General features: G+C 45.4%; 1 protein-coding gene across 3 annotated transcripts in view; it reads right to left on the bottom strand.

Moving 5' to 3' along the window:
* The window catches only part of LOC124388393 (protein sidekick-2-like), a 263,177-nt gene that overhangs the window by 31,577 nt on the left and 207,508 nt on the right, over positions 1–24,092 (bottom strand). For all 3 annotated transcript variants that reach the window (XM_046852961.1, XM_046852959.1, XM_046852960.1), the window contains exon 21: positions 24,066–24,092. This exon is cut by the window's right edge and continues 165 nt beyond it. In XM_046852961.1, coding sequence (XP_046708917.1) covers positions 24,066–24,092 — 27 coding nt within the window. The remainder of the gene's footprint in view (positions 1–24,065) is intronic.

Raw genomic sequence — 24,092 nt, 5'->3', positions numbered from 1 at the left:
TTTTGTTTGTTCACGAAGCGCTCTATGTGTAAAAAAAAAAAATTCCTGGAAAAGAAGCATGCTAAATCGGTTCTCGAGAGAACCGGCTGCATGTCATTGCTCCACTTCCGAGAGGCACTCTCTGAGGAGAGAGTTTGCGTTCCTCTCGGTTCTGGCCCCGCGCTCACTGAGAGTTCCTTGTGGCAGTTCCTGGGGCTCGCAAATGGATCTCGCAGAGAGTTTTGAGACAGGCTTGTCCCTTTCTCCAACCTCACCTGCTTGGTCCAACACTTTTCGGCCTTTCGGCGTTTTCTTCCCCCTGTGACTAAAGCATTAGCTTCGCTTTTCTTCCTTTCAGGAGCAGGGGGGACGCGCTTTGCAAGCTAGACTTAAGGAGCTATGGAGTTGGGAGCGAAGCTAGGTCGGTTTTTGAGGGAGCTGACTGCACGTTAAGCGCAGATTCTCTGCACATTCTGCGCCGCGCCGCTCACTCTGCTCGCATTTCTATGCGATCGCTCCACTCCCGGAAAGCACTCCTTGAAAAGGGTGCTCTCACTCCTCTTGGTAAAAAAATAAATAATATAAATAAATAAAATAAAATAATAATAATAATAATAATTATAATAACAATAATAATAAGCCAGTAATCCTTTTCGTTGGTTGTGACCTGCACTGTGGCCAAGCTACATAACTTGGCCGGCTCATGTGCAGAAAGTCCCTCAGTCCAGTGAGCTGGACCAGCGCTCTCTGACACCGGGGCGCCAGCTCCATGTCGGGGTCTCCCAATCTTTCCAGACCCGCACACTGAGGTGTCATGGTCATTGGTGAAGTTTCTTCAGCCCCTTTTCGACGCTGTATTCACATGTCATAGAGTGGAAAGTACACGGGTGTGGATCGATGCCGCAGGTTGAAGAGATGCTTGCGAGCTATCTCTCTCCCGGGATCGCCTCGTTTGTCAAAACTCCCCGACATTATGAAAAAAACCCCTGCATAATACTTCGGCTTACGCCTCAGCAGGTCAAACCGCTGCATCCCTGCACACCATGGTGGTCCTGCAGGCGTATCAGGCTGACCTGCTGCATAAGTTGGATGTGGGACGTGCCCCGTACTTCTTCAAAGTAGCCACCTTTTGCTTTGATTACTGCTTTGCACCCTCTTGGCATTCTCTTGATGAGCTTCAAGAGGTAGTCACCTGAAATGGTCTTCCAACAGTCTTGAAGGAGTTCCCCGAGAGATGCTTGGCACTTGTTGGCCCTTTTGCCTTCACTCTGCGGTCCAGCTCACCCCTAAACCATCTCGATTGGGTTCAGGTCCGGTGACTGTGGAGGCCAGGTCATCTGGCGCAGCAGCCCATCACTCTCCTTCTTGGTCAAAAAGCTCTTGATGCCTTCAGTGTGACTCTACAATTTTCAAATTTGATTTGATTTGATCTAACCCTACCACTAAATGTGCTTCAGGGATGCTCCAGCGAGCATCCTCCTCAGTCTCCACCCGGTCTTGTGGTGGTCTAGTGTTGTCTTTGCACTGTTTGCACCAGGTTGCACACATGCACTTTATGTGGCAAAGACACTTACTAGTGCCTTGGCCTTGTGTTTTTCTGTTTCTGTGATTGTTGTTTTATGCTGTTTTATGTACCATCAGGGTTCTGAAGGAATGTTGTTTCATTTCACTGTGTCCTGCATCAGCTATTAAAATAACAATAAAAGCTTCTTGACTTGACTTCATGACTTGAACTGAGCAGGCTCTGGTCATGGATTGAGAAGTAAACACGCTCCTGAGGAAGGAGGCCATCAAGGTGGTTCCTCAATCAGAACAATAGTCCAGGTTCTACAGCCGGTACTTCATAGTTCCCAGAAAGAACAGTGGGTTGCATCCTATTTTGGATCTAAGTCAGCTGAACCGCTCACTCATGAGACTTTTGTTCAGGATGCTGACCCTCAAGCAGGTTGTGTCTCGAATCAGACCCAAGAAATGGTTTGTCACTGTAGATCTAATGGATGCGTAGCTTACCATTATCGGGTTCTTCCATTTGGCCTCGCCCTCCCACCCCGCACCTCCACAAAACTGTGTCGATGCAGCTCTGGTCCCCCTGAGACTTCAGAACATCCGCATTCTCAACTATATCGGCCATTGGTTGATATTAGCTCGATCAGAGCAGTTAGCGCTCTGGCATCGAGATCGAACGCAGGGAAAAGTGTGCTTTCCCTATTACAGAGAACCACCTATCTTGGCGTCATATGGGATTTGACTACTTTGCACGTGCAGCTTTCCCCTGCCCTAGGGAATGCATAGAGATGCTGGCTGTGTTCCTACCATTGAAGCATTTTCTCCCAGACCTCAGAGATCATCAGGTACTGATGTGTACAGACAACACAGGTTACATTGTTAATCCTAGAGACGTTCTTGGTTCTAAAAGTTTGATACATTTTGGACAATGACATTTAATTGTGCAACAAATGTATTTAGGGTGATTATTTTTACTGTACATGAACTTGAGCTCATAAATGTATTCAGATTTGTGGACTGCTGTGAGAACGCTTTACTCATCCAGTGACGGAAGCTGAAGCAAAGAAAAAAAAGCTTTTTGAAGCTTAAACTAATCAATGGGGGAGATGATGAGCTGTTGAGATAGGGGAGGAGTCAAGTCAAGTCAAGTCAAGTCAAGTCAAGTTTATTTCTATAGCGCTTTTCACAATAGATATTGTCTCAATGCAGCTTTAAGGATTTTTAAGAGTTAAGGTGAATCTTTTTCTTCTTTCAGCTGCTCCCATTAGGGGTCGCCACAGCGGATCATCCGTCTCCATACCACCCTGTCCTCTAAATCTGCCTCTTTTACACCAACTATCTGCATGTCTTCCCTCACCACATCCATGAACCTCCTCCTTGGCCTTCCTCTTTTCCTCCTACCTGGTGGCTCCATCCTCAGCATTCTTCTACCAATATAATTCATGTCCCTCCTCTGCACATGTCCAAACCATCTCAATCTCGCCTCCCTCACCTTGTCACCAAAAAATCCCACATGCGCTGTCCCTCTAATAAACTAATTTCTAATCTTGTCCATCATCGTCACTCCCAACGAAAACCTTAACATCTTCAGCTCTGCTACCTCCAGTTCCACCTCCTGTCTTCTACTCAATGCCACTAATCTATATAATCTATATAATCTACTCTAATCCATACAACATCGCAGGTTTCACCAGTCTTATAAACTTTCCCTTTCATTCTTGCAGATACTCTTCTATCACAAATCACTCCTGTCACTCTTCTCCACCCACTCCACCCTGCCTGCACTCTTTTCTTTACTTCTCTAACACACTCTCCATTACTTTGCACTGTTGACCCCAGGTACCTGAACTCCTCCACCTTCTCCACCTCTTCTCCCTGCAACCGCACCACTCCACTGCCCTCCCTCTCATTCACACACATGTACTCTGTCTTACTCCTACTGACTTTTATTCCCCTTTTCTCCAGTGCATATTTCCACCTCTCCAGGCTCTTCTTAACCTGCTCACTACTCTCACCACAAATCACAATATCATCCGCAAACATCATAGTCCAGGGAGACTCCTGTCTGACCTCGTCCGTCAACCTGTCCATCACCACTGCAAACAGGAAAGGGTCTCAGGGCCGAACCTTGATGTAGTCCAACCCTCACCCTGAACCAGTCTGTCATTCCTACTGCACACTTCACTGCTGTCACACTGTCCTCATACATGTCCTGCACCACCCTCACATACTTTTCTGACACACCTGACTTCCTCATACAGTACCACAGCTCCTCTCTCGGCACCCTGTCATATGCTTTCTCTAAATCCACAAACACGCAATGCAATTCCTTCTGTCCTTCTCTATACTTCTCCATCAACATCCTCAAAGAAAATAAGGCATCTGTGGTGCTCTTCCTCGGCATGAAACCATACTGTTGCTTACAGATGGTCACCTCTTCTCTCAGCCTGGCTTCCACTACTCTTTCCCATAACTTCATGGTGTGACTGATCAACTTAATTCCCCTGTAGTTACTGCAGGTCTGCACATCTCCCTTATGCTTAAAGATCGGTACCAGCACACTCCTTCTCCATTCCTCAGGCATCCTCCCACCTTCCAGAATCTTGTTAAACAATCTGGTTAAAAACTCCACTGCCATCTCTCCTAAACATCTCCTCATATGCCTTTTCCTTGGCTTTCGCCACATCCATCCTTACCTGCTGCCGCATCTCCTTGTACTCCTGCCTACTTTTCTCATCACCCTGTCTATCCCACTTCTGTTTTGCCAACCTCTTTCTCCTTATGCTCTCCTGCACTTCCTCATTCCACCACCACGTCTCTTTGTCTTCCTTTCTATTTCCAGATGTCACACCAAGTACTTTTCTAGCTGCCTCCCTCATCACTCCTGCAGTAGTTTCCCAATCACCCAACACCTCTTCACCACCACCGAGCCCCTGTCTGACCTCTTCCCTGAACCTGGCACTACACTATTCCTCCTTAAGTTTCCACCATATTATTCTTCTTTCAGTCCTCACTCTCTTTCTCTTCTTCTTCGCCTCCAAAACCATCCTACAGACCACCATCTGATGCTGTCTAGCTACACTGTCCCCTGCCAACACCTTACAGTGTCCAATCTCCTTCAGGTTGCATCTCCTGCATAGCACATAGTCCGCCTGTGTGCACCTTCCTCCACTGCCATTTCCATCCTTTTAGCAAAATCTACCACCATCTGCCCTTCCACATTCTTCTCCTTAAGGCCATACCTACCATCACCTCCTCATCACCTTTGTTCCCTTCACCAACATGCCCATTAAAGTCTACCACTTTATCTAATTCACTCCAGAATCTTTCCTTCTCCTCCATCTCACAGCCAACTTGTGGAGCATAGACACTGATGACATTTATCATCATCCCTTCAACTTCCAGCTTCACGTTCATCACCCTATCAGAAACTCTCTTCACCTCCACTACACTCTTACTGTACACTTCTCTCAGAATCACCCCTACACCATTTCTCTTTCCATCCACACCATGATAGAACAGTTTGAATCCACCTCCAATGTTCCTGGCCTTACTCCCTTTCCACTTGGTCTCCTGAACACACAACATATCTACCTTTCTCCTCTCCATCATATCAGCTATCTCTCTCCCTTTACCCGTCATAGTACCAACATTTACAGTTGTGTTCAAAATTATTCAACCCCCACTGAAATTGATTGTTTTGGTCGGTTTGACATTGATTATGATCATTCAGTCATCCTGCTTACAATTAAATCAAAGAGGCACGTGTAGGTCAGACAAATATAACATAACATTTATAATGAAATAACCACAAATGTCTTTTCTGAGCTCACATCATTATCAGTTTTATTCAACCCCCAAGTGACATTCAATCTTAGTACTTAGTACAACATCCTTTTACAGTTATAACAGCTTTTAAACGTGAAGCATAGCTTGACACAAGTGTCTTGCAGCGATCTACAGTTATCTTTGCCCATTCATCATGGGCAAAAGCCTCCAGTTCAGTCACATTCTTAGGCTTGCGCACTGCAACTGCTTTCTTTAAGTCCCACCAGAGGTTCTCAATCGGATTTAAGTCTGGTGACTGGGATGGCCACTTCAAAATGTTCCAGCCTTTAATCTGCAACCATGCTCTAGTGGACTTGGAGGTATGCTTGGGATCATTGTCCTGTTGAAAGGTCCAACGTCTTCCAAGCCTCAGGTTTGTGACGGACTGTATCACATTGTCATCTAATATCTCCTGGTACTGAAGAGAATTCATGGTACCTTGCACACGCTGAAGCTTCCCAGTACCTGCAGAAGCAAAACAGCCCCAAAGCATGATTGACCCCCCGCCATGCTTCACAGTAGGCAAGGTGTTCTTTTCTTCATAGGCCTTGTTCTTCCTCCTCCAAACATAGCGTTGATCCATGGGCCCAAACAGTTCTAATTTTGTTTCATCAGTCCACAGAACACTATCCCAAAACTTCTGTGGTTTGTCCACATGACTTTTGGCATACTGCAGTCGACTCTTCTTATTCTTTGGGGACAGCAAGGGGGTGCGCCTGGGAGTTCTGGCATGGAGGCCTTCATTACGCAGGGTGCGCCGTATTGTCTGAGCAGAAACTTCAGTACCCACATCTGACAAATCTTTTCTCAGTTCCTCAGCAGTCACACGGGACTTTTCTCCACTCTACGCTTCAGGTAGCGCACAGCAGTCGAAGTCAGCATCTTCTTTCTGCCACGACCAGGTAGCGTTTCAACAGTGCCCTTTGCCTTGAATTTGCGAATGATGCTTCCTATGGTGTCTCTTGGTATGTTTAACATCTTTGCAATCTTCTTATAGCCATTGCCCTTCCTGTGAAGAGTAATCACCTGTTCTCTTGTCTTCCTGGACCATTCTCTTGACCTCACCATGTTTGTAACCACACCAGTAAATGTCTAGAAGGAGCTGAGTATCACAGTCATTTTAAAGCTGCCTAATTGGTGCTTATTAGGCTTTATTGCTGCTCCCTGATATCCACAGGTGTTTTCAATACCTGATTGAAAACACTTCATTGAACCTCTGTTCTTCAGAGTGGTAGTCTTTAAGGGGTTGAATAATTATGTCAATGAAGAATTCACAAAAGAAACATTTACTACTGTATTACAAAACGGGCCTCGACCGATCCGGTATGAAATTCTCATTTGTGATCCGCATATTTGATTTGGCACGTTTTACGCTGGATGCCCTTCCTAACGCAACCCTCCCCATTTACCCGGTCTTGGGACCGGCACTAAGAGTGCACTAGCTTGTGCATCCCTAATGGCTGGGTTTAAGAGTTAAGGTGAATGGTGTGCATTTATCGCTGATGAGCGACGCCCAGCTGTAAAAGCGGAAATCGGCACTGGAAACATCCCGGGTGGACGCACACTCATCCCAGGTAAATTCCCAGGTGGAACCTAACGCTCCCAACACCTCAACTCCGTGTGTTTCTCTGCTCAGGCCCAGCGCACCTACAACGCGGCCCGCCCAGGTATCGTTCACTCCAGCACCGGTGCACCACGGACCCTGGATGCTGCAGCAGCGGAAGCCACAAGCCAAGCCCCGGTCGAGGACGTCTCCCCCGCCACCACCGGACTTCGAGATCTTGACCGAGAACCGTTTCGCCCCTCTCCACGAGACGGAACACGACACTGTGTTCCGTCTCGCTATCAGTTTGTTGATGTAAATGGTGAGTTTTCCATTCTCTGAGGTAAAGTTTGGTGTTACACAAAATCTGTCTTAGGCCCACTGCTTTTCTCTTTATATCTGCTGCCTCTGGGTGAAATTATACATAAACAAGGTTTTTGCTTCCATTGCTATGCTGATGATACACAGCTGTATATTTCAGAGAAGCCAGATGAGCGAGACCAGCAATATTGAGGAGTGTGTAAAGGACATTAGACAGTGATTGCTTGATAACTTCAATTCAATTGAATTAATTTTTATTTGTATTGCGCTTTTAACAATGAACATTGTCTCAAAACATCTTTACACAGCTAATGTGGTAAAAAAAATGAATAAGATGTTCTTTATAAGTAGACGTTTGTCTCTGCTGAGCATGCCAGTGGTGACTGTGGCAAGGAAAAACTCTCTGCTGTTCAACTTCCTTTTGTTCAACTCAGATAAGACAGAAGTACTTTTACTAGGACCACATGCAGCTTGAAGTAAACTTTCCGATTACGTAGCATCTCTGGATGGTGTTTCTGTCTCAGCATGTACAGCAGTCAAAGACCTTGGTGTGATTATTGACCCGAGTCTTTCCTTTGAGTCTCACGTGAATAATATTACCAGGATCGCCTTCTTTCACACTTGGTTAGAAAAATTGCTAAAATTAGAAATATACTGTCGTTACAGGATGCAGAAAAACTAGTTGATGCTTTTGTAACATCTAGATTAGACTACTGTAACGCTTTACTCTCTGGGTGTTGGAGTAAGTGCAGAAATAAGCTTCAGTTAGTTCAGAATGCAGCAGCAAGAGTCCTCACTAGATCTAGAAAATATGAGCACATCAGCCCTGTTTTAATCATCTACACTGCTCCCAATTACATCTCACACTGATTATAAAATACTACTACTGACATATAAAGCACTTAACACTCTCATGCCGCAGTATCTGAGTGAACTTCTGAACCATTATGATCCTCCATGCCTAGGTGCAGGCTGTGGTGCACAGTGCAATAATTACACATAATAATCCATATCCTTCTCTTCCTCTCAGTTTTCTTCATTTGGAGGCGACTCTGTGCAGCAGGCGACGGTTTCTCATCAACGCCTTGGATGGTTACATGAAATTCCGGAGTAAGAACGGGAGCTTTGAGGATGGATTGGACTGTAGTTAATGTCAACATTCTGCTACACTGACTCAGGGCTACAGTTTGCTTCTGATCTCCATCACTGCACCCCGCAACATTGTATATCTGCAATAAATGGACATTCTCAAGGTTTCTTCCTTATGCCATCTCGGGAAGTTTTTCCTTCAGCACAGTCTCCACCGGCTTGTTTATCAGGGACAAACTTACATATAAAGAACAAATTCATTTTTATCACTACATTATCTGTGTAAAGCTGCTTTGAGACAATGTTCAAAGTGCTATACAAATTTAAATGAATTGAATTTAATATTTTACTGAGTGTCTCTACTGGCCACTGTCACATTCAGAGAGTGACTGGTACTTTGCCAGAGATTTCTGCAGCTTCCTTAATGTTGCAGTAGATCCCTCAGCAACCTAAATTCTATGTTTCTTTGTTGTCCTTTTCAGCAGTTTTGAAGGAAGTTCCTGTTCCCTATTCTGGAACTTTGGGCTGCGTCACAACGCTTTTGGGAACGCCTTGCGTTGTCCACGGTCTGAACCATGTGTGAAATCTCTTGCTGATGCAAAGCGGTGCCGGTGTTCGTGGGACTCGCAGGCCGATCTGGCAGAAGGCATGGAGTTGGATGAGTCCTCTCCGGCCTCCCCTGCAGGGTTGAGCACCTCGCTGTACACGAACGTAGTTGGGGCTAAGGAGTGCGGCAACGGGGCGATGCCATGTGTGGAAGAGATGATAGCTAGCTATCTCTCCCCTAGCGTAGTTCAGTACTATCATTCCTGTGCCGAAGAAGTCTTCTGTGTCCTGCCTCAATGACTATCGTCCCGTTGCACTCACACCCATCATGATGAAGTGCTTCGAGAGGCTTGTAATGAGGCACATAAAGACCCAGCTCCCACCCGCACTGGACCCCATGCAGTTTGCGTATCGTCCAAACCGCTCCACGGACGATGCCATCTCCACAACCCTCCATCTGGCCCTCACCCATCTGGATAACAAGGACTCATATGTAAGGATGCTGTTCATAGACTTCAGTTCAGCATTCAACACAATCATTCCCCAGCACCTGATCGAGAAGCTAAACCTACTGGGCCTGAACACCTCTCTCTGCAACTGGATCCTGGACTTCCTGACCGAGAGACCTCAGTCAGTCTGGATCGGGAACAGCATCTCCAGCACCACCACACTGAGCACTGGGGCCCCTCAGGGCTGTGTGCTCAGTCCACTGCTGTTCACTCTGCTGACTCACGACTGTGCACCAAGGCACAGCTCGAATCATATCATCAAGTTTGCTGATGACACGACCGTGGTGGGTCTAATCAGCAAGAACGACAAGTCAGCATACAGAGAGGAGGTGCAACGGCTAACAGCCTGGTGTGGAGCCAACAACCTGTCTCTGAACGTGGACAAAACCAAAGAGATGGTTGTTGACTTCAGAAGAGCACAGAGTGACCATTCTCCACTGATCATCGATGGATCTTCAGTGGAGATCGCCAAGAGCACCAAATTCCTTGGTGTTCATCTGGCGGATAACCTCACCTGGTCACTTAACACCAGCTCCATCACCAAGAAAGCCCAGCAGCGTCTCTACTTCCTGAGAAGGCTGAGGAAAGCCCATCTCCTCCCCCATCCTGACCATGTTCTATAGAGGGACCATCGAGAGCATTGTGAGCAGCTGCATCACTGCCTGGTTTGGGAATTGCACCGTCTCGGATCGCAAGACCCTACAGAGGATAGTGAGGACAGCTGAGAAGATCATCGGAGTCTCTCTCCCCTCTATCATGGACATTTACACCACACACTGCATCCGCAAAGCACACAGCATTGTGGACGACCACACACACCGTCACACACATACTTCACCCTCCTACCATCAGGAAACGGTTCCGAAGCATTCGGCCGTCACATCAAGACTGTGCAACAGTTTTTCCCAAGCCGTCAGGCTCCTGAACAAACATCTGGACTGAACTCTCTCTCTCACACACACACACACACACTTACACACAACTGAGTGACTGATCTGTACAACCGGACTCAACACATACACTTCACACACCCAGGTTTCAGCACCATTCACACCTCTCATTATAGCATAATGTTTACATGCCGTTTGTTGCTGATCTCCGGGACTTGCTCTATTTGCACAATATTCTGTTAATCCTTGGTCACTGATCACTTTATCTTGATTGCTGCTACCATATTTTTTACACTATTATAGAATTGCAAAATTCTGTTTATATTTGTTTACATTTCTGCTACTGTGCACCTTATCCTGTCACGACAGGTTTTACTGGCGGAGCTACTGCTGCTTTTATTTTTATATTTTGTGTATTGTGTATTGTCCTGCACTGTCCTGTGTTGTCTTGCACTGTCTTGTGTTGTCTCTTGCACTGTTTGCACCAGTTGCACACATGCACTTTATGTGGCGAGGATCTTAGTTCCTGGCCCTGTGTTCTTCTGTTCTGTGACTGTTGTTTTATGTTGTTTTATGTAGCACCTGGGTTCAGGAGAAACGTTGTTTCATTTCACTGTATACTGCATCAGGTATATATGGTTGAAATGACAATAAAAGCTTCTTGACTTGACTTTACTTGACTTACTAAAGCCGAAGTGGCCTGCAACGGCTTAGTAGGGAACACCTGGGCCTTGAGCGATGATGCTACGCTAAGGAAGATATAGCTAGCAGGTCAGGCTGCGGATTGCCTCCACACAATGGGTATGTTGCAGGCATACCAAGCTGACCTGCTGCGGGAGTTGGACGAGGGACTTAGCTCTATGGTTGACGATATTAAGGAGTTGCGTCGTGCTGCCATTGGTCGATCAATGGCAGCCCTATTGGCCACAGAAAGGCATCTGTGGCTCACCCTGTCAGATCTCTCTGACTGGGATTGGGCTGTACTGCTGAATGGTCTAATGAATCCTCCTGGCTTGTTTTAGGCGATGCTGTAGCGGTGGACTTCGACAAGTTTCAAGAGACTAAGAAGCAATCGGCAGCGTTTCAGCGGTACCTCCCTTGCCCGCTTCCATGGGGCTGCTCGGCGGCAGCCTCAGTCTGGTATGTCCAGCCACTGCAAAGCCCAGAAAGAGAGAGTTGCCATCTGGTCCCCACGGGGAGGTTCCAGGTGCCCCTGTCGACGCTCTATGCCCAAGAAGGAGCTGAGCGACCTGAGGGTCATCCTCGCTTCGAATAAACGGGCCGTGGTGTGTAAGTCCTGGCGGCTTATATCAAGGAAGTCGTTGTACACCTTGTTTCATGGTGCCAGTCCCTCTGCAGCACCACAAGCAGGCCAGGCCATTAGCTCTGCCACAAGATGTCCTTCAGAGTGCGACCTCCCTCCTCTCAGGAGGCTTTAATGGCTGCAGGGCAGTGCTCCAGCCGCTCTGAAAGGGTTTGAGGCCAGCCTTGGTTCCCTTATGAGACTTTCTGTGTGGGGAAGGCTGTCAGATGTGTCTCAGTGGGTCCTGTGTACTATAGAGAGGGGCTATTCGATTAAATTCGGGTTCTCTTCCCCTGGTTCAACGGGATGTGTCCCACAATGGTGGGACCCAAGCAGGCTCTGTTCCTGGAACAGGAAGTGCACATTCTCCTAAGGAAAGGGGCCATCGAGATGCTTCCCCCCTCAGTCAGAGAGTCAGGCTTCTACAGCCCGTACTTCGTTGTTCCAAAAAAGGATGGCGGGATGCGTCTAATCCAAGATCTGCACTCCTTGAACCGCTCACTCATGAGGCTCAGGTTCAGGATGCTCAATCTCAAAGAAGTCGTGTCTCAGATCAAGTCCAAGGACTCAACCCACACTTTCGCAAAGTGTATGAATGCGGCGCTGACCCCACTGCGACTTCGGGGCATCTGCATTCTTAACTATATCGATGACTGGTTGATATTAGCTCGATCAGAGCTTCAGGTGGTCCGGCATCGAGATGTCATTCTCATCTGCCTGAAGGAGCTGGGGTTAAGACTGAATGCCGGGAAGAGTGTGCTTTCTCCATGGCAGAGAACCACCTTCCTGGGCATGGTGTGGGACTCTACCATGTTGTGGGCACAGCTGTTTCCCACCTGGATCGGAGTTATCCTCACTGCAGTCAGGAGAGTAAGAGAAGGCCAGTCACTCACTGTGAAGCTGTTCCATCCAAGTACCATCAAGGTCTCATAGCGAGCCTCCCGAGCCTTAGATGTGTGCAGAGAATTGACATTCCTATCCCAAGGCCCAGTCCTGGGAACTCCTTGTTGTCACGTAATGCTAAAGACAGAAGCGTCCCTCATGGGGTGGAAGCGGTCATGAGTGGCCACTCCGCCCAAGGTTGGTGGACCGAGCCACACCTTTCATGGCACATAAACTGCCTGGACATGATGGCTGTGTTTCTGGGCCTGAAACACTTACTTCTAGCCATTAGAGGCCACCATGTGTTGGTCCATATGGACAAGTGGATCCTCCTGTGGTCCCAGGGGAGAGCAGTTTATATCTCGAGCAGACGCCCTTTCGAGGCAAAGGCCGAGGTCTGGGCAATGGAGGCTCCACCCTGATGTGGTGAAGCAGAAATGGCAGAGATTTTTCAGAGCCCAGGTGGATCTGTTTCGAATCGAGCTGATCACACAGGGGTTTTTCCGGCTTTCCAGTGACGTAGTTTCCTGTGTTTGACTTGTTTGCCGCGAGTTCCGTGTTTGTATTTCTCTCTGCGTTTACAAACTTTACTATCTACCTACCTATCTATGCATTTTTTCTCTTTTAATAACCCAAAATTGTTGTTGTCTTCCTGACTTGTGCCTGTAGTCAGTTAACTTGACTATCACTAGTGTTGTCTATATTCATTGCCTCTCACTCATATCTCTGTATATTAACGCGATTATGAGCACTATGCTGGCTGTGTGTCTGACTTCAAGACGAAACGCGATACCGTGATTCTCGGAGATTCCATCGTCTGGCATGTCTGTGCTGCCAGGGCTAAAGGTAAGGTGCACACTCACTGTTTTCCTGGTGCTCGTGTTCTCGATGTCGCTGCACAAGTACCCACGATCCTGAACGAGAACTTCGGAGCAGTTGTTCTCCATGCCGGAACGAACGACACTAGCCTGAGGCAAACGGAGATCTTAAAGAGGGATTTCAGGATCCTAGTGGAGATGGTACGCAGCATATCGCCCACAACAAGGATCATAGTGTCAGGACCTCTTCCCATTTACCAGCGAGGGGCTAAGAAGTTTAGTAGACTCCTTGCACTAAATGAATGGTTACAGTCATGGTGTCGAGAGCACAAACTTCTTTTTGTTAATAACTGGAACTGTTACTGGGAGCGTCCTAGGTTCTTCCGCCCTGATGGCCTGCACCCCAGCAGATTTGGAGCAGCAGTGCTATCAGATAACATCTCTAGGATACTTCACACCATCTGACTGGTAAGACATCAGGAAATCTTAAACTATAAAACACGGATACAACAAAATAAATAGTTACAAGTACACACAGCCAAATTTATAGAAACCGTATCTATTCCTTGTGTAGTAAAACAAAGAATTAAATACACAAGATCCAGAAACAACCTTATTACAGTTAAAACTAAAAACCAGATCATTATATTGGTCTTAAAGAGTCGACACCGTCAGGATATGTTTATAAGCATGAGCCCCATCAGACTGGTCATGGGGGGGGTGTAGGAACCATTTATAGTGTCTCTCTTAATGTTAGTCAGATATTAGGATTCAGCTTTGAATCATTTGAAGTGCTCGTCCTTAAAATTGTACTTTCAGACATACACAGAAAATTCGCTCTGGTCACCGTGTACAGACCCCCAGGGCCCTACGCTGATTTTCTTCAAGAGTTAGCTTGTTTTCTTTCAGACCTCTTGATTGATTTTAATAAAGTGCTGCTTGTAGGAGATTTAAATATTCATGTAGATGATGTAAACGATGCTCTAGGATTATCATTTTTTCGATTTATTAAAATCTTTTGGGGTAAACAAAACGTCACCAGACCAACTCATCGCTTTAACCACACATTAGACTTAATAATATCCCACAGAGCAGACGTCACTGATATAGATATTTTACCTCAGAGTGATGACATCACAGACCATTATCTTATACTGTACACACTACCAGTAGAGCAGATTAGCCATGTTGCACCACGTTATCGACTTGGTAGGACTATTGTTCCGACCACTAAGGACAGATTCATAAATAACCTGCCTGATTTATCGCAATTTCACACTAAACCCATACTGCTAATAATCTTGATGAAATGGCTAACAACATAGACCTTATCCTCACTAGCACATTAGACACCGTTGCCCCATCCGGTTAAAAAAGGTTAGAGAACAAGCACCTGCACCTTGGTATAATAGTCATACGCATGCACTCAAGAGAAGAGCCCGTAATCTGGAGAGAAAATGAAGAAAAACTAAATTGGAGGTATTTAGAATTGCGTATATAGACAGTATGCTCAGCTACAGACAGGCGCTAAAAGCTGCTAGAGCTGAACACCTGAGCAAACTTATAGAAAACAACAAAAACAATCCCAGGTTCCTTTTCAGTACAGTAGCTAAACTAACTACAAATCAGGGCTCTGAAAATTGTGTTCCATCACAGTTTAGTAGTGAGGACTTTATGATTTTCTTCAAGAGTTAGCTTGTTTTCTTTCAGACCTCTTGATTGATTTTAATAAAGTGCTGCTTGTAGGAGATTTAAATATTCATGTAGATGATGTAAACGATGCTCTAGGATTATCATTTGTTGACTTATTAAACTCTTTTGGGGTTAAACAAAACGTCACCAGACCAACTCATCGCTTTAACCACACATTAGACTTAATAATATCCCACAGAGCAGACGTCACTGATATAGATATTTTACCTCAGAGTGATGACATCACAGACCATTATCTTATACTGTACACACTACCAGTAGAGCAGATTAGCCATGTTGCACCACGTTATCGACTTGGTAGGACTATTGTTCCGACCACTAAGGACAGATTCATAAATAACCTGCCTGATTTATCTCAATTTCTCACTAAACCCATACTGCTAATAATCTTGATGAAATGGCTAACAACATAGACCTTATCCTCACTAGCACATTAGACACCGTTGCCCCATCCGGTTAAAAAAGGTTAGAGAACAAGCACCTGCACCTTGGTATAATAGTCATACGCATGCACTCAAGAGAAGAGCCCGTAATCTGGAGAGAAAATGAAGAAAAACTAAATTGGAGGTATTTAGAATTGCGTATATAGACAGTATGCTCAGCTACAGACAGGCGCTAAAAGCTGCTAGAGCTGAACATCTGAGCAAACTCATAGAAAATAACAAAAACATTCCCAGGTTCCTTTTCAGTACAGTAGCTAAACTAACTACAAATCAGGGCTCTGAAAATTGTGTTCCATCACAGTTTAGTAGTGAGGACTTTATGATTTTCTTCAAGAGTTAGCTTGTTTTCTTTCAGACCTCTTGATTGATTTTAATAAAGTGCTGCTTGTAGGAGATTTAAATATTCATGTAGATGATGTAAACGATGCTCTAGGATTATCATTTGTTGACTTATTAAACTCTTTTGGGGTTAAACAAAACGTCACCAGACCAACTCATCGCTTTAACCACACACTAGACTTAATAATATCCCACAGAGCAGACGTCACTGATATAGATATTTTACCTCAGAGTGATGACATCACAGACCATTACCTCATACTGTACACACTACCGGTAGAGCAGATTAGCCGTGTTGCACCACGTTATCGACTTGGTAGGACTATTGTTCCAACCACTAAGGACAGATTCATAAATAACCTGCCTGATTTATCTCAATTTCTCACTAAACCCATACTGCTAATAATCTTGATGAAATGGCTAACAACATAGACCTTATCCTCACTAGCACATTAGACACCGTTGCCCCATCCGGTTAAAAAGGTTAGAGAACAAGCACCTGCACCTTGGTATAATAGTCATACGCATGCACTCAAGAGAAGAGCCCGTAATCTGGAGAGAAAATGGAGGAAAACTAAATTGGAGGTATTTAGAATTGCGTATATAGACAGTATGCTCAGCTACAGACAGGCGCTAAAAGCTGCTAGAGCTGAACATCTGAGCAAACTCATAGAAAACAACAAAAACAATCCCAGGTTCCTTTTCAGTACAGTAGCTAAACTAACTACAAATCAGGGCTCTGAAAATTGTGTTCCATCACAGTTTAGTAGTGAGGACTTTATGAATTTCTTCACTGAAAAAATAGATAACATTAGAAAAACAATTGTGGCAGTTCAACCTCTGACAGCATCTCCTGAGACAGTGTTACCTTCAACTCCACAACTCCACTGTTTTACATGTATAGGACAGGAAGAGCTGTATAATGTTATTGGCAAAGCTAAATCGACAACATGTCAGTTAGATCCAATTCCTATTAAATTACTGAAGGAAGTGTTATATACAGCTGGTGAGTCTCTTCTGAATATTATTAACTCCTCATTATCTTTAGGTCATGTCCCTAAATCACTCAAGCTAGCAGTTATTAAGCCCCTCATAAAAAAACCTAATCTGGATCCAAACACGCTATCGAATTAAAGACCAATTTCAAATCTGCCAATTATGTCTAAGATTGTCACTGCCCAGTTATGTTCCCACTTGCAAGAGAACAATATCTTTGAGGAGTTTCAGTCAGGTTTTAGACTCCATCATAGCACAGAAACTGCCCTAGGTAAAATCACTAATGACCTGTTTTTAGCTTCAGACCAAGGCTTCATCTCGCTGTTAGTTTTACTAGATCTTAGTGCTGCGTTCGACACTATAGATCATGAGCTTCTCCTAGATCGCTTTCAGAATTACATTGACATTCAGGGACAGGCATTAAGCTGGTTTAAATCCTACCTGTCCGATCGTTACCATTTTGTAGATTTAAATGGAGAGCTATCCAGGCTAATGCTAGTAAACTATGGCGTGCCACAAGGTTTAGTTCTAGGACCCCTGCTCTTCACAATATACATGCTTCCCCCTAGGAAATATTATTAGAAGGCATGGAATTAGCTTCCATTGTTATGCTGATGATACCCAACTATATATCTCATCTAAACCAGGCGATAAAGCTCAATTAACCCGGATAACTGAGTGTGTTAAGGAAATAAGAGATTGGATGACCCATAACTTTCTACTTTTAAATTCTGATAAGACGGAGATTTTGCTCATTGGCCCAAAAACTAGAATACAGAAGCACCAGCATCTAACCTGCATTTAGACGGATGTTCTGTAACCACTAGTTCAACAGTAAAAGACCTGGGAGTTATTTTATAGCAACTTATCTTTTAAAAATCATATCAATCAAGTTACAAAAACAGCCTTCTTTCACCTCAGAAATATTTCTAAGCTAAGAAATATGTTGTCTATATCCGATGTAGAGAAGCTTGTCCATGCGTTTATGACCTCCAGAATAGACTACTGTAATGCATTACTAGGTGGATGTCCTGCATCATTAATAAACAAGCTTCAGTTAGTTTAGAATGCTGCAGCAAGAGTTCTTACTAGGTCAAGAAAATATGACCACATAACCCCAATTTTATCGTCCCTACATTGGCTTCCAGTTAAGTTTCGAATAGTCTACAAACTACTGCTACTCACTTATAAAGCACTAAATGGTTTGCCCCATGTATCTCTCCAGTCTTTTAACACGCTACAATCCGTCACGCTCCCTGAGATCTCAAAACTCTGGGCTTCTAGTAGTTCCTAGAATAGCAAAGTCCACTAAAGGTGTTGGAGCATTTTCACATTTAGCTCCTAACCTCTGGAATAGTCTTCCTGACAGTGTTTGGGGCTCAGACACATTCTTCCAGTTTAAGTGTAGATTAAAACATATCTTTTAGCAAAGCCTACAAATTACAGACCAATTTCAAATCTCCCATTTATGTCTAAGATTGTCACTGCCCAGTTATGTTCCCACTTGCAAGAGAACAATATCTTTGAAGAATTTCAGTCAGGTTTTAGGCCCCATCATAGCACAGAAACTGCTCTAGTTAAAATAACTAATGACCTGTTTTTAGCTTCAGACCAAGGCTTCATCTCGCTGTTGGTTTTACTAGATCTTAGTGCTGCGTTCGACACTATAGATCATGAGCTTCTCCTAGATCGCTTTCAGAATTACATTGACATTCAGGGACAGGCATTAAGCTGGTTTAAATCCTACCTGTCCGATCGTTACCATTTTGTAGATTTAAATGGAGAGCTATCCAGGCTAATGCTAGTAAACTATGGCGTGCCACAAGGTTTAGTTCTAGGACCCCTGCTCTTCACAATATACATGCTTCCCCCTAGGAAATATTATTAGAAGGCATGGAATTAGCTTCCATTGTTATGCTGATGATACCCAACTATATATCTCATCTAAACCAGGCGATAAAGCTCAATTAACCCGGATAACTGAGTGTGTTAAGGAAATAAGAGATTGGATGACCCATAACTTTCTACTTTTAAATTCTGATAAGACGGAGATTTTGCTCATTGGCCCAAAAACTAGAATACAGAAGCACCAGCATCTTAACCTGCATTTACACGGATGTTCTGTAACCACTAGTTTAACAGTAAAAGACCTGGGAGTTATTTTATAGCAACTTATCTTTTAAAAATCATATCAATCAAGTTACAAAAACAGCCTTCTTTCACCTCAGAAATATTTCTAAGCTAAGAAATATGTTGTCTATATCCGATGTAGAGAAGCTTGTCCATGCGTTTATGACCTCCAGAATAGACTACTGTAATGCATTACTAGGTGGATGTCCTGCATCATTAATAAACAAGCTTCAGTTAGTTTAGAATGCTGCAGCAAGAGTTCTTACTAGGTCAAGAAAATATGACCACATAACCCCAATTTTATCGTCCCTACATTGGCTTCCAGTTAAGTTTCGAATAGTCTACAAACTACTGCTACTCACTTATAAAGCACTAATTGGATTTGCCCCCATGTATCTCTCCAGTCTTTTAACACGCTACAATCCGTCACGCTCCCTGAGATCTCAAAACTCTGGGCTTCTAGTAGTTCCTAGAATAGCAAAGTCCACTAAAGGTGTTGGAGCATTTTCACATTTAGCTCCTAACCTCTGGAACAGTCTTCCTGACAGTGTTTGGGGCTCAGACACATTCTTCCAGTTTAAGTGTAGATTAAAAACATATCTTTTTAGCAAAGCCTACACATAACATACGTCTCACATCATAACCTTGTGCTCCAGAACATCTGATCATATGCACATTATCAACTTGTGCTGTTAATATCATGAACAGCAGCTACGCTAATTCCTCTCCACTGCTTCTCTTTTTTGCCCCATCCCGAGGCATCCTGAGGTTTGGCCAGCTGCAGTCACGTCCCACTTCATGAAGATTATGGACTTTAAAGAAGTAGATGCCAAACTCGCAAACATCCTGAACCATCTAGAGACGGACCAGTGCCAGTTGGATCCCACTGCATGTGTGGATTTTGACTTTGGACCTCCTGGAGTGTTTAAAGGTTCTGGCATGGAGAAGCTGATGCTGGATCTGTGATGATCACAAATGTTGAGCTCAGTAGCTCCTACTTTTATACCAAAGACTGTTGAAAGAACATTTACTTATAATCTTATACTCCAGCACTCATGTTAGTTCTCACTCTCCAGTGTTCTGTATTGTTGAAAGATTTATGATCAAACTCTTGATGTCACCCAAATGAGGATGGGTTCCCCTTTTGAGTCTGGTTCCTCTCAAGGTTTCTTCCTCATAACATCTAAAGGAGTTTTTCCTTGCCACAGTTGCCATGGCTTGCTCATCAGGGATAAATGCACACCATTCACCTTGACTGTTGATTTCTGTAAAGCTGCTTTGAGACAATGTCTGTTGTGAAAAGCGCTATACAAATAAACTTGACTTGATCTGTTTGCAACCCAGGAGACCTTGCACTGTCCCCTCTGGTTCTCTCTCTGCCATAGTGCAGGCATGGACGAAGCTACGCCTGTATGCCTCCCCCCGATTGCACTGCTCTTGGTAGTTCTGGAGAGAGTTTGCCAGGAAGGAGCCTGTCTCCTCCTGGTAGCACCTCGTCGGCCGGGCAGAGCATGGTTCGTGGACCTGGTGTCCCTCCTCGAGGGCCCTCCTTGGGAAATTTCCTCCCGGGAGGGATCTCCTCTCTCAGGCAGGGGGAACCCTGGTTCACCCCCACCTGGAGTTATGGAGGCTATGGTTTTTAGCAGCTGGTCTGGCTACTGAGGTAGTGGAGACCACCCTCCATTCCACAGCTGCCTCCATGAGGAGGTTGTATGCCGCTAGATCTGTTCACTACATAATGTGCGCACCACCAGTTGGACCCAGGCAGGAACAGTTTGCCACAGGGCTGGCTCCTTCCACCCTGAAGGTTTACGTGTCCGCTATTGCAGCTTATATTACCCCATTTGCGGGGCAGTCCCTAGTAGGCACCCTCTTGTGACATATTTCCTCCACAGTGCTCGGAGGCTGAATCCCAGGATGCGACCCAGAGTGCCTGTCTGAGACTTGGCCATTGTGTTGGCGGCTCTATCTGGGCCCCCCTTCAAGTCCCTGGCTAAAGTATCCCTTAGGTACCTGTCTATAAAGACCGCTTTCCTCTTGGCAATTTCCTCCCTGAAGAGGGTTGGGGGCCTACAGTCTCTGTTCGTGGCCTCGTCTCACCTGGAGTTTGCCCCTGGCATGGCCGGTGCATTCCTCTACCCAAAACCTGGGCACATTTCTAAGGTGCCTACGGCTCAGTCATGACCTGTCGTGCTGCAGGCATTCTGCCCTCCTCCGTTCTTAGGCCCCGACCAGGAGAAGCAAATCCGACTGTGTCCAGTGTGAGCACTGGACAACTATGGCCCTAACAGCTAAGGATTTCCTGCCAAAAAGCAGACTCTCAGTAGGTGGGTTGTGGATGCTATCTCATCATCTTACAAGTCCTCTGGTCTCCCCGCCCCGCTCAGGGTCAAGGCTCACTCCACTTGGATTGTAGCAGCCTCTGTGGCCTGGTCCGCTAAGGTCCCACTCCAGAACATATGCGATGCTGTGGGCTGGTCCACCCCGCTAACCTTCGCCAAGTTTTATGACCATGACCTCTGTACTACGTGCTGGTTGTGAGGCTCTCAGTGGTCAGTGTGGCGTTATGGGACACTGGTTTATATATTATATATATATATATATATATATATATATATATATATATATATATCTTCTTCTTCTTCCGGCTGCTCCCATTAGGAATCGCCACAGCGGATCATCCGTCTCCATACCACCCTGTCCTCTACATCTGCCTCTTTCACACCAACTACCTGCATGTCTTCCCTCACCACATCCATGAACCTCCTCCTTGGCCTTCCTCTTTTCCTCCTACCTGGTGGCTCCATCCTCAGCATTCTTCTACCAATATAATTTATGTCCCTCCTCTGCACATGTCCAAACCATCTCAATCTCGCCTCCCTCACCTTGTCACCAAAACATCCTACATGGGCTGTCCCTCTAATAAACTAATTTCTAATCCTGTCCATCATCGTCACTCCCAACGAAAACCTTAACATCTTCAGCTCTGCTACCTCCAGCTCCACCTCCTGTCTTTTACTCAGTGCCACTGTCTCTAATCCATACAACATCGCAGGTCTCACCACAGTCCTATAAACTTTCCCTTTCATTCTTGCAGATACCCTACTATCACAAATCAATCTTGTCACTCTTCTCCACCACTCCACCCTGCCTGCACTCTTTCTTCACTTCTCTAACACACTCTCCATTACTTTGCACTGTTGACCCCAGGTACCTGAACTCCTCCATCTTCTCCACCTCTTCTCCCTGCAACCGCACCACTCCACTGCCCTCCCTCTCATTCACACACATGTACTCTGTCTTACTCCTACTGACTTTCATTCCCCTTCTCTCCAGCGCATATCTCCACCTCTCCAGGCTCTCCTCAACCTGCTCTCTACTCTCACCACAAATCACAATATCATCCGCAAACATCATAGTCCAGGGAGACTCCTGTCTGACCTTGTCCGTCAAGCTGTCCATCACCACTGTCACACTGTCTTCATACATGTCCTGCACCACCCTCACATACTTCTCTGACTCACCTGACTTCCTCATACAGTACCACAGCTCCTCTCTCGGCACCCTGTCGTACACTTTCTCTAAATCCACAAACACACAATGCAATTCCTTCTGTCCTTCCCTATACTTCTCCATCAACATCCTCAAAGCAAATAATGCATCTGTGGTGCTCTTCCTCGGCATGAAACCATACTGTTGCTCACAGATGGTCACCACTTCTCTCAGCCTGGCTTCTACTACTCTTTCCCATAACTTCATGGTGTGACTGATCAACTTAATTGCCCTGTAGTGCAGGTCTGCACATATCCCTTATACTTAAAGATCGGTACCAGCACACTCCTTCTCCATTCCTCAGGCATCCTCCCACCTTCCAGAATCTTGTTAAACAATCTGGTTAAAAACTCCACTGCCATCTCACCTAAACATCTCCATGCTTCTACAGGTATGTCATCTGGTCCAACCGACTTTCCACTCTTCATCCTCTTAATCACTGCTCTCACTTCCTCCTTACTAATCCTATCTACATCCTGCTTTACCGACTCATCCAACCTTCTCTCTCGCTGATTTTCCTCATTCATCAGCTGCCCAAAATACTCCCTCCACCTTCTCAACACACTCTCCTCACTAGTCAACATATTCCCTCTCCATCCTTTATTGCTCTAACTTGCAGCACATCCTTCCCAGCTCTATCCCTCTGCCTGGCCAATCAGTATAAATCCTTTTCTCCTTCCTTAGTGTCCAACCTCTCATACAGCTCCTCGTATGCCTTTTCCTTGGCTTTTGCCACATCCCTCTTTACCTGCTGCCGCATCTCCTTGTACTCCTGCCTACTTTTCTCATCACTCTGTCTATCCCACTTCTGTTTTGCCAATCTCTTTCTCCTTATGCTCTCCTGCACTTCCTCATTCCACCACCATGTCTCATTGTCTTCCTTTCTATTCCCAGATGTCACACCAAGTACTTTTCTAGCTGCCTCCCTCATCACTCCTGCAGTAGTTTCCCAATCACCCAACACCTCTTCACACCACCGAGCCCCTGTCTGACCTCTTCCCTGAACCTCACACTACACTCCTCCTCCTTCAGTTTCCACCATCTTATTCTTCTTTCAGTCCTCACTCTCCTTCTCTTCTTCGCCTCCAAAACATCCTACAGACCACCATCCGATGCTGTCTAGCTACACTGTCCCCTGCCAACACCTTACATTCTCCAGTTTGCTTCAGATTGCATCTCCTGCATAGAACATAGTCCACCTGTGTGCACCTTCCTCCACTCCCAGACGTCACCCTATGATCCTACTTCTTCTTAAAATAAGTGTTCACCACTGCCATTTTCATCCTTTCAGCAAAATCTACCACCATATGCCCTTCCACATTCCTCTCCTTAAGACCATACCTACCATCACCTCCTCACCACCTCTGTTCCCTTCACCAACATGCCCATTAAAGTCTGCCCCAATCACCCAATTTCCCAACCATATTTGTGGCGGTCGTTGTTAACCCGGGCCTCGACCGATCCGGTATGAAATTCTCATTTGTGATCCGCATATTTGATTTGGCACATGTTTTAACGCTGGATGCCCTTCCTAACGCAACCCTCCACATTTACCCGGGCTTGGGATCGGCACTAAGAGTGCACTGGCTTGTGCCTCCCTAATGGCTGGGTTGTGTGTATGTTATTGTATCTGTTTAAACGTGTGTGTATAATTGTGTATATATGTGTGGGTGTGTACCTGGTGGTACCCCTGATGAGATGGTAG

Source organism: Silurus meridionalis, chromosome 7, assembly GCF_014805685.1.
Source record: "Silurus meridionalis isolate SWU-2019-XX chromosome 7, ASM1480568v1, whole genome shotgun sequence".
NCBI classification, from domain to species: Eukaryota; Metazoa; Chordata; class Actinopteri; order Siluriformes; family Siluridae; genus Silurus; species Silurus meridionalis.
This window is presented reverse-complemented; position numbering and strand designations above follow the sequence as displayed.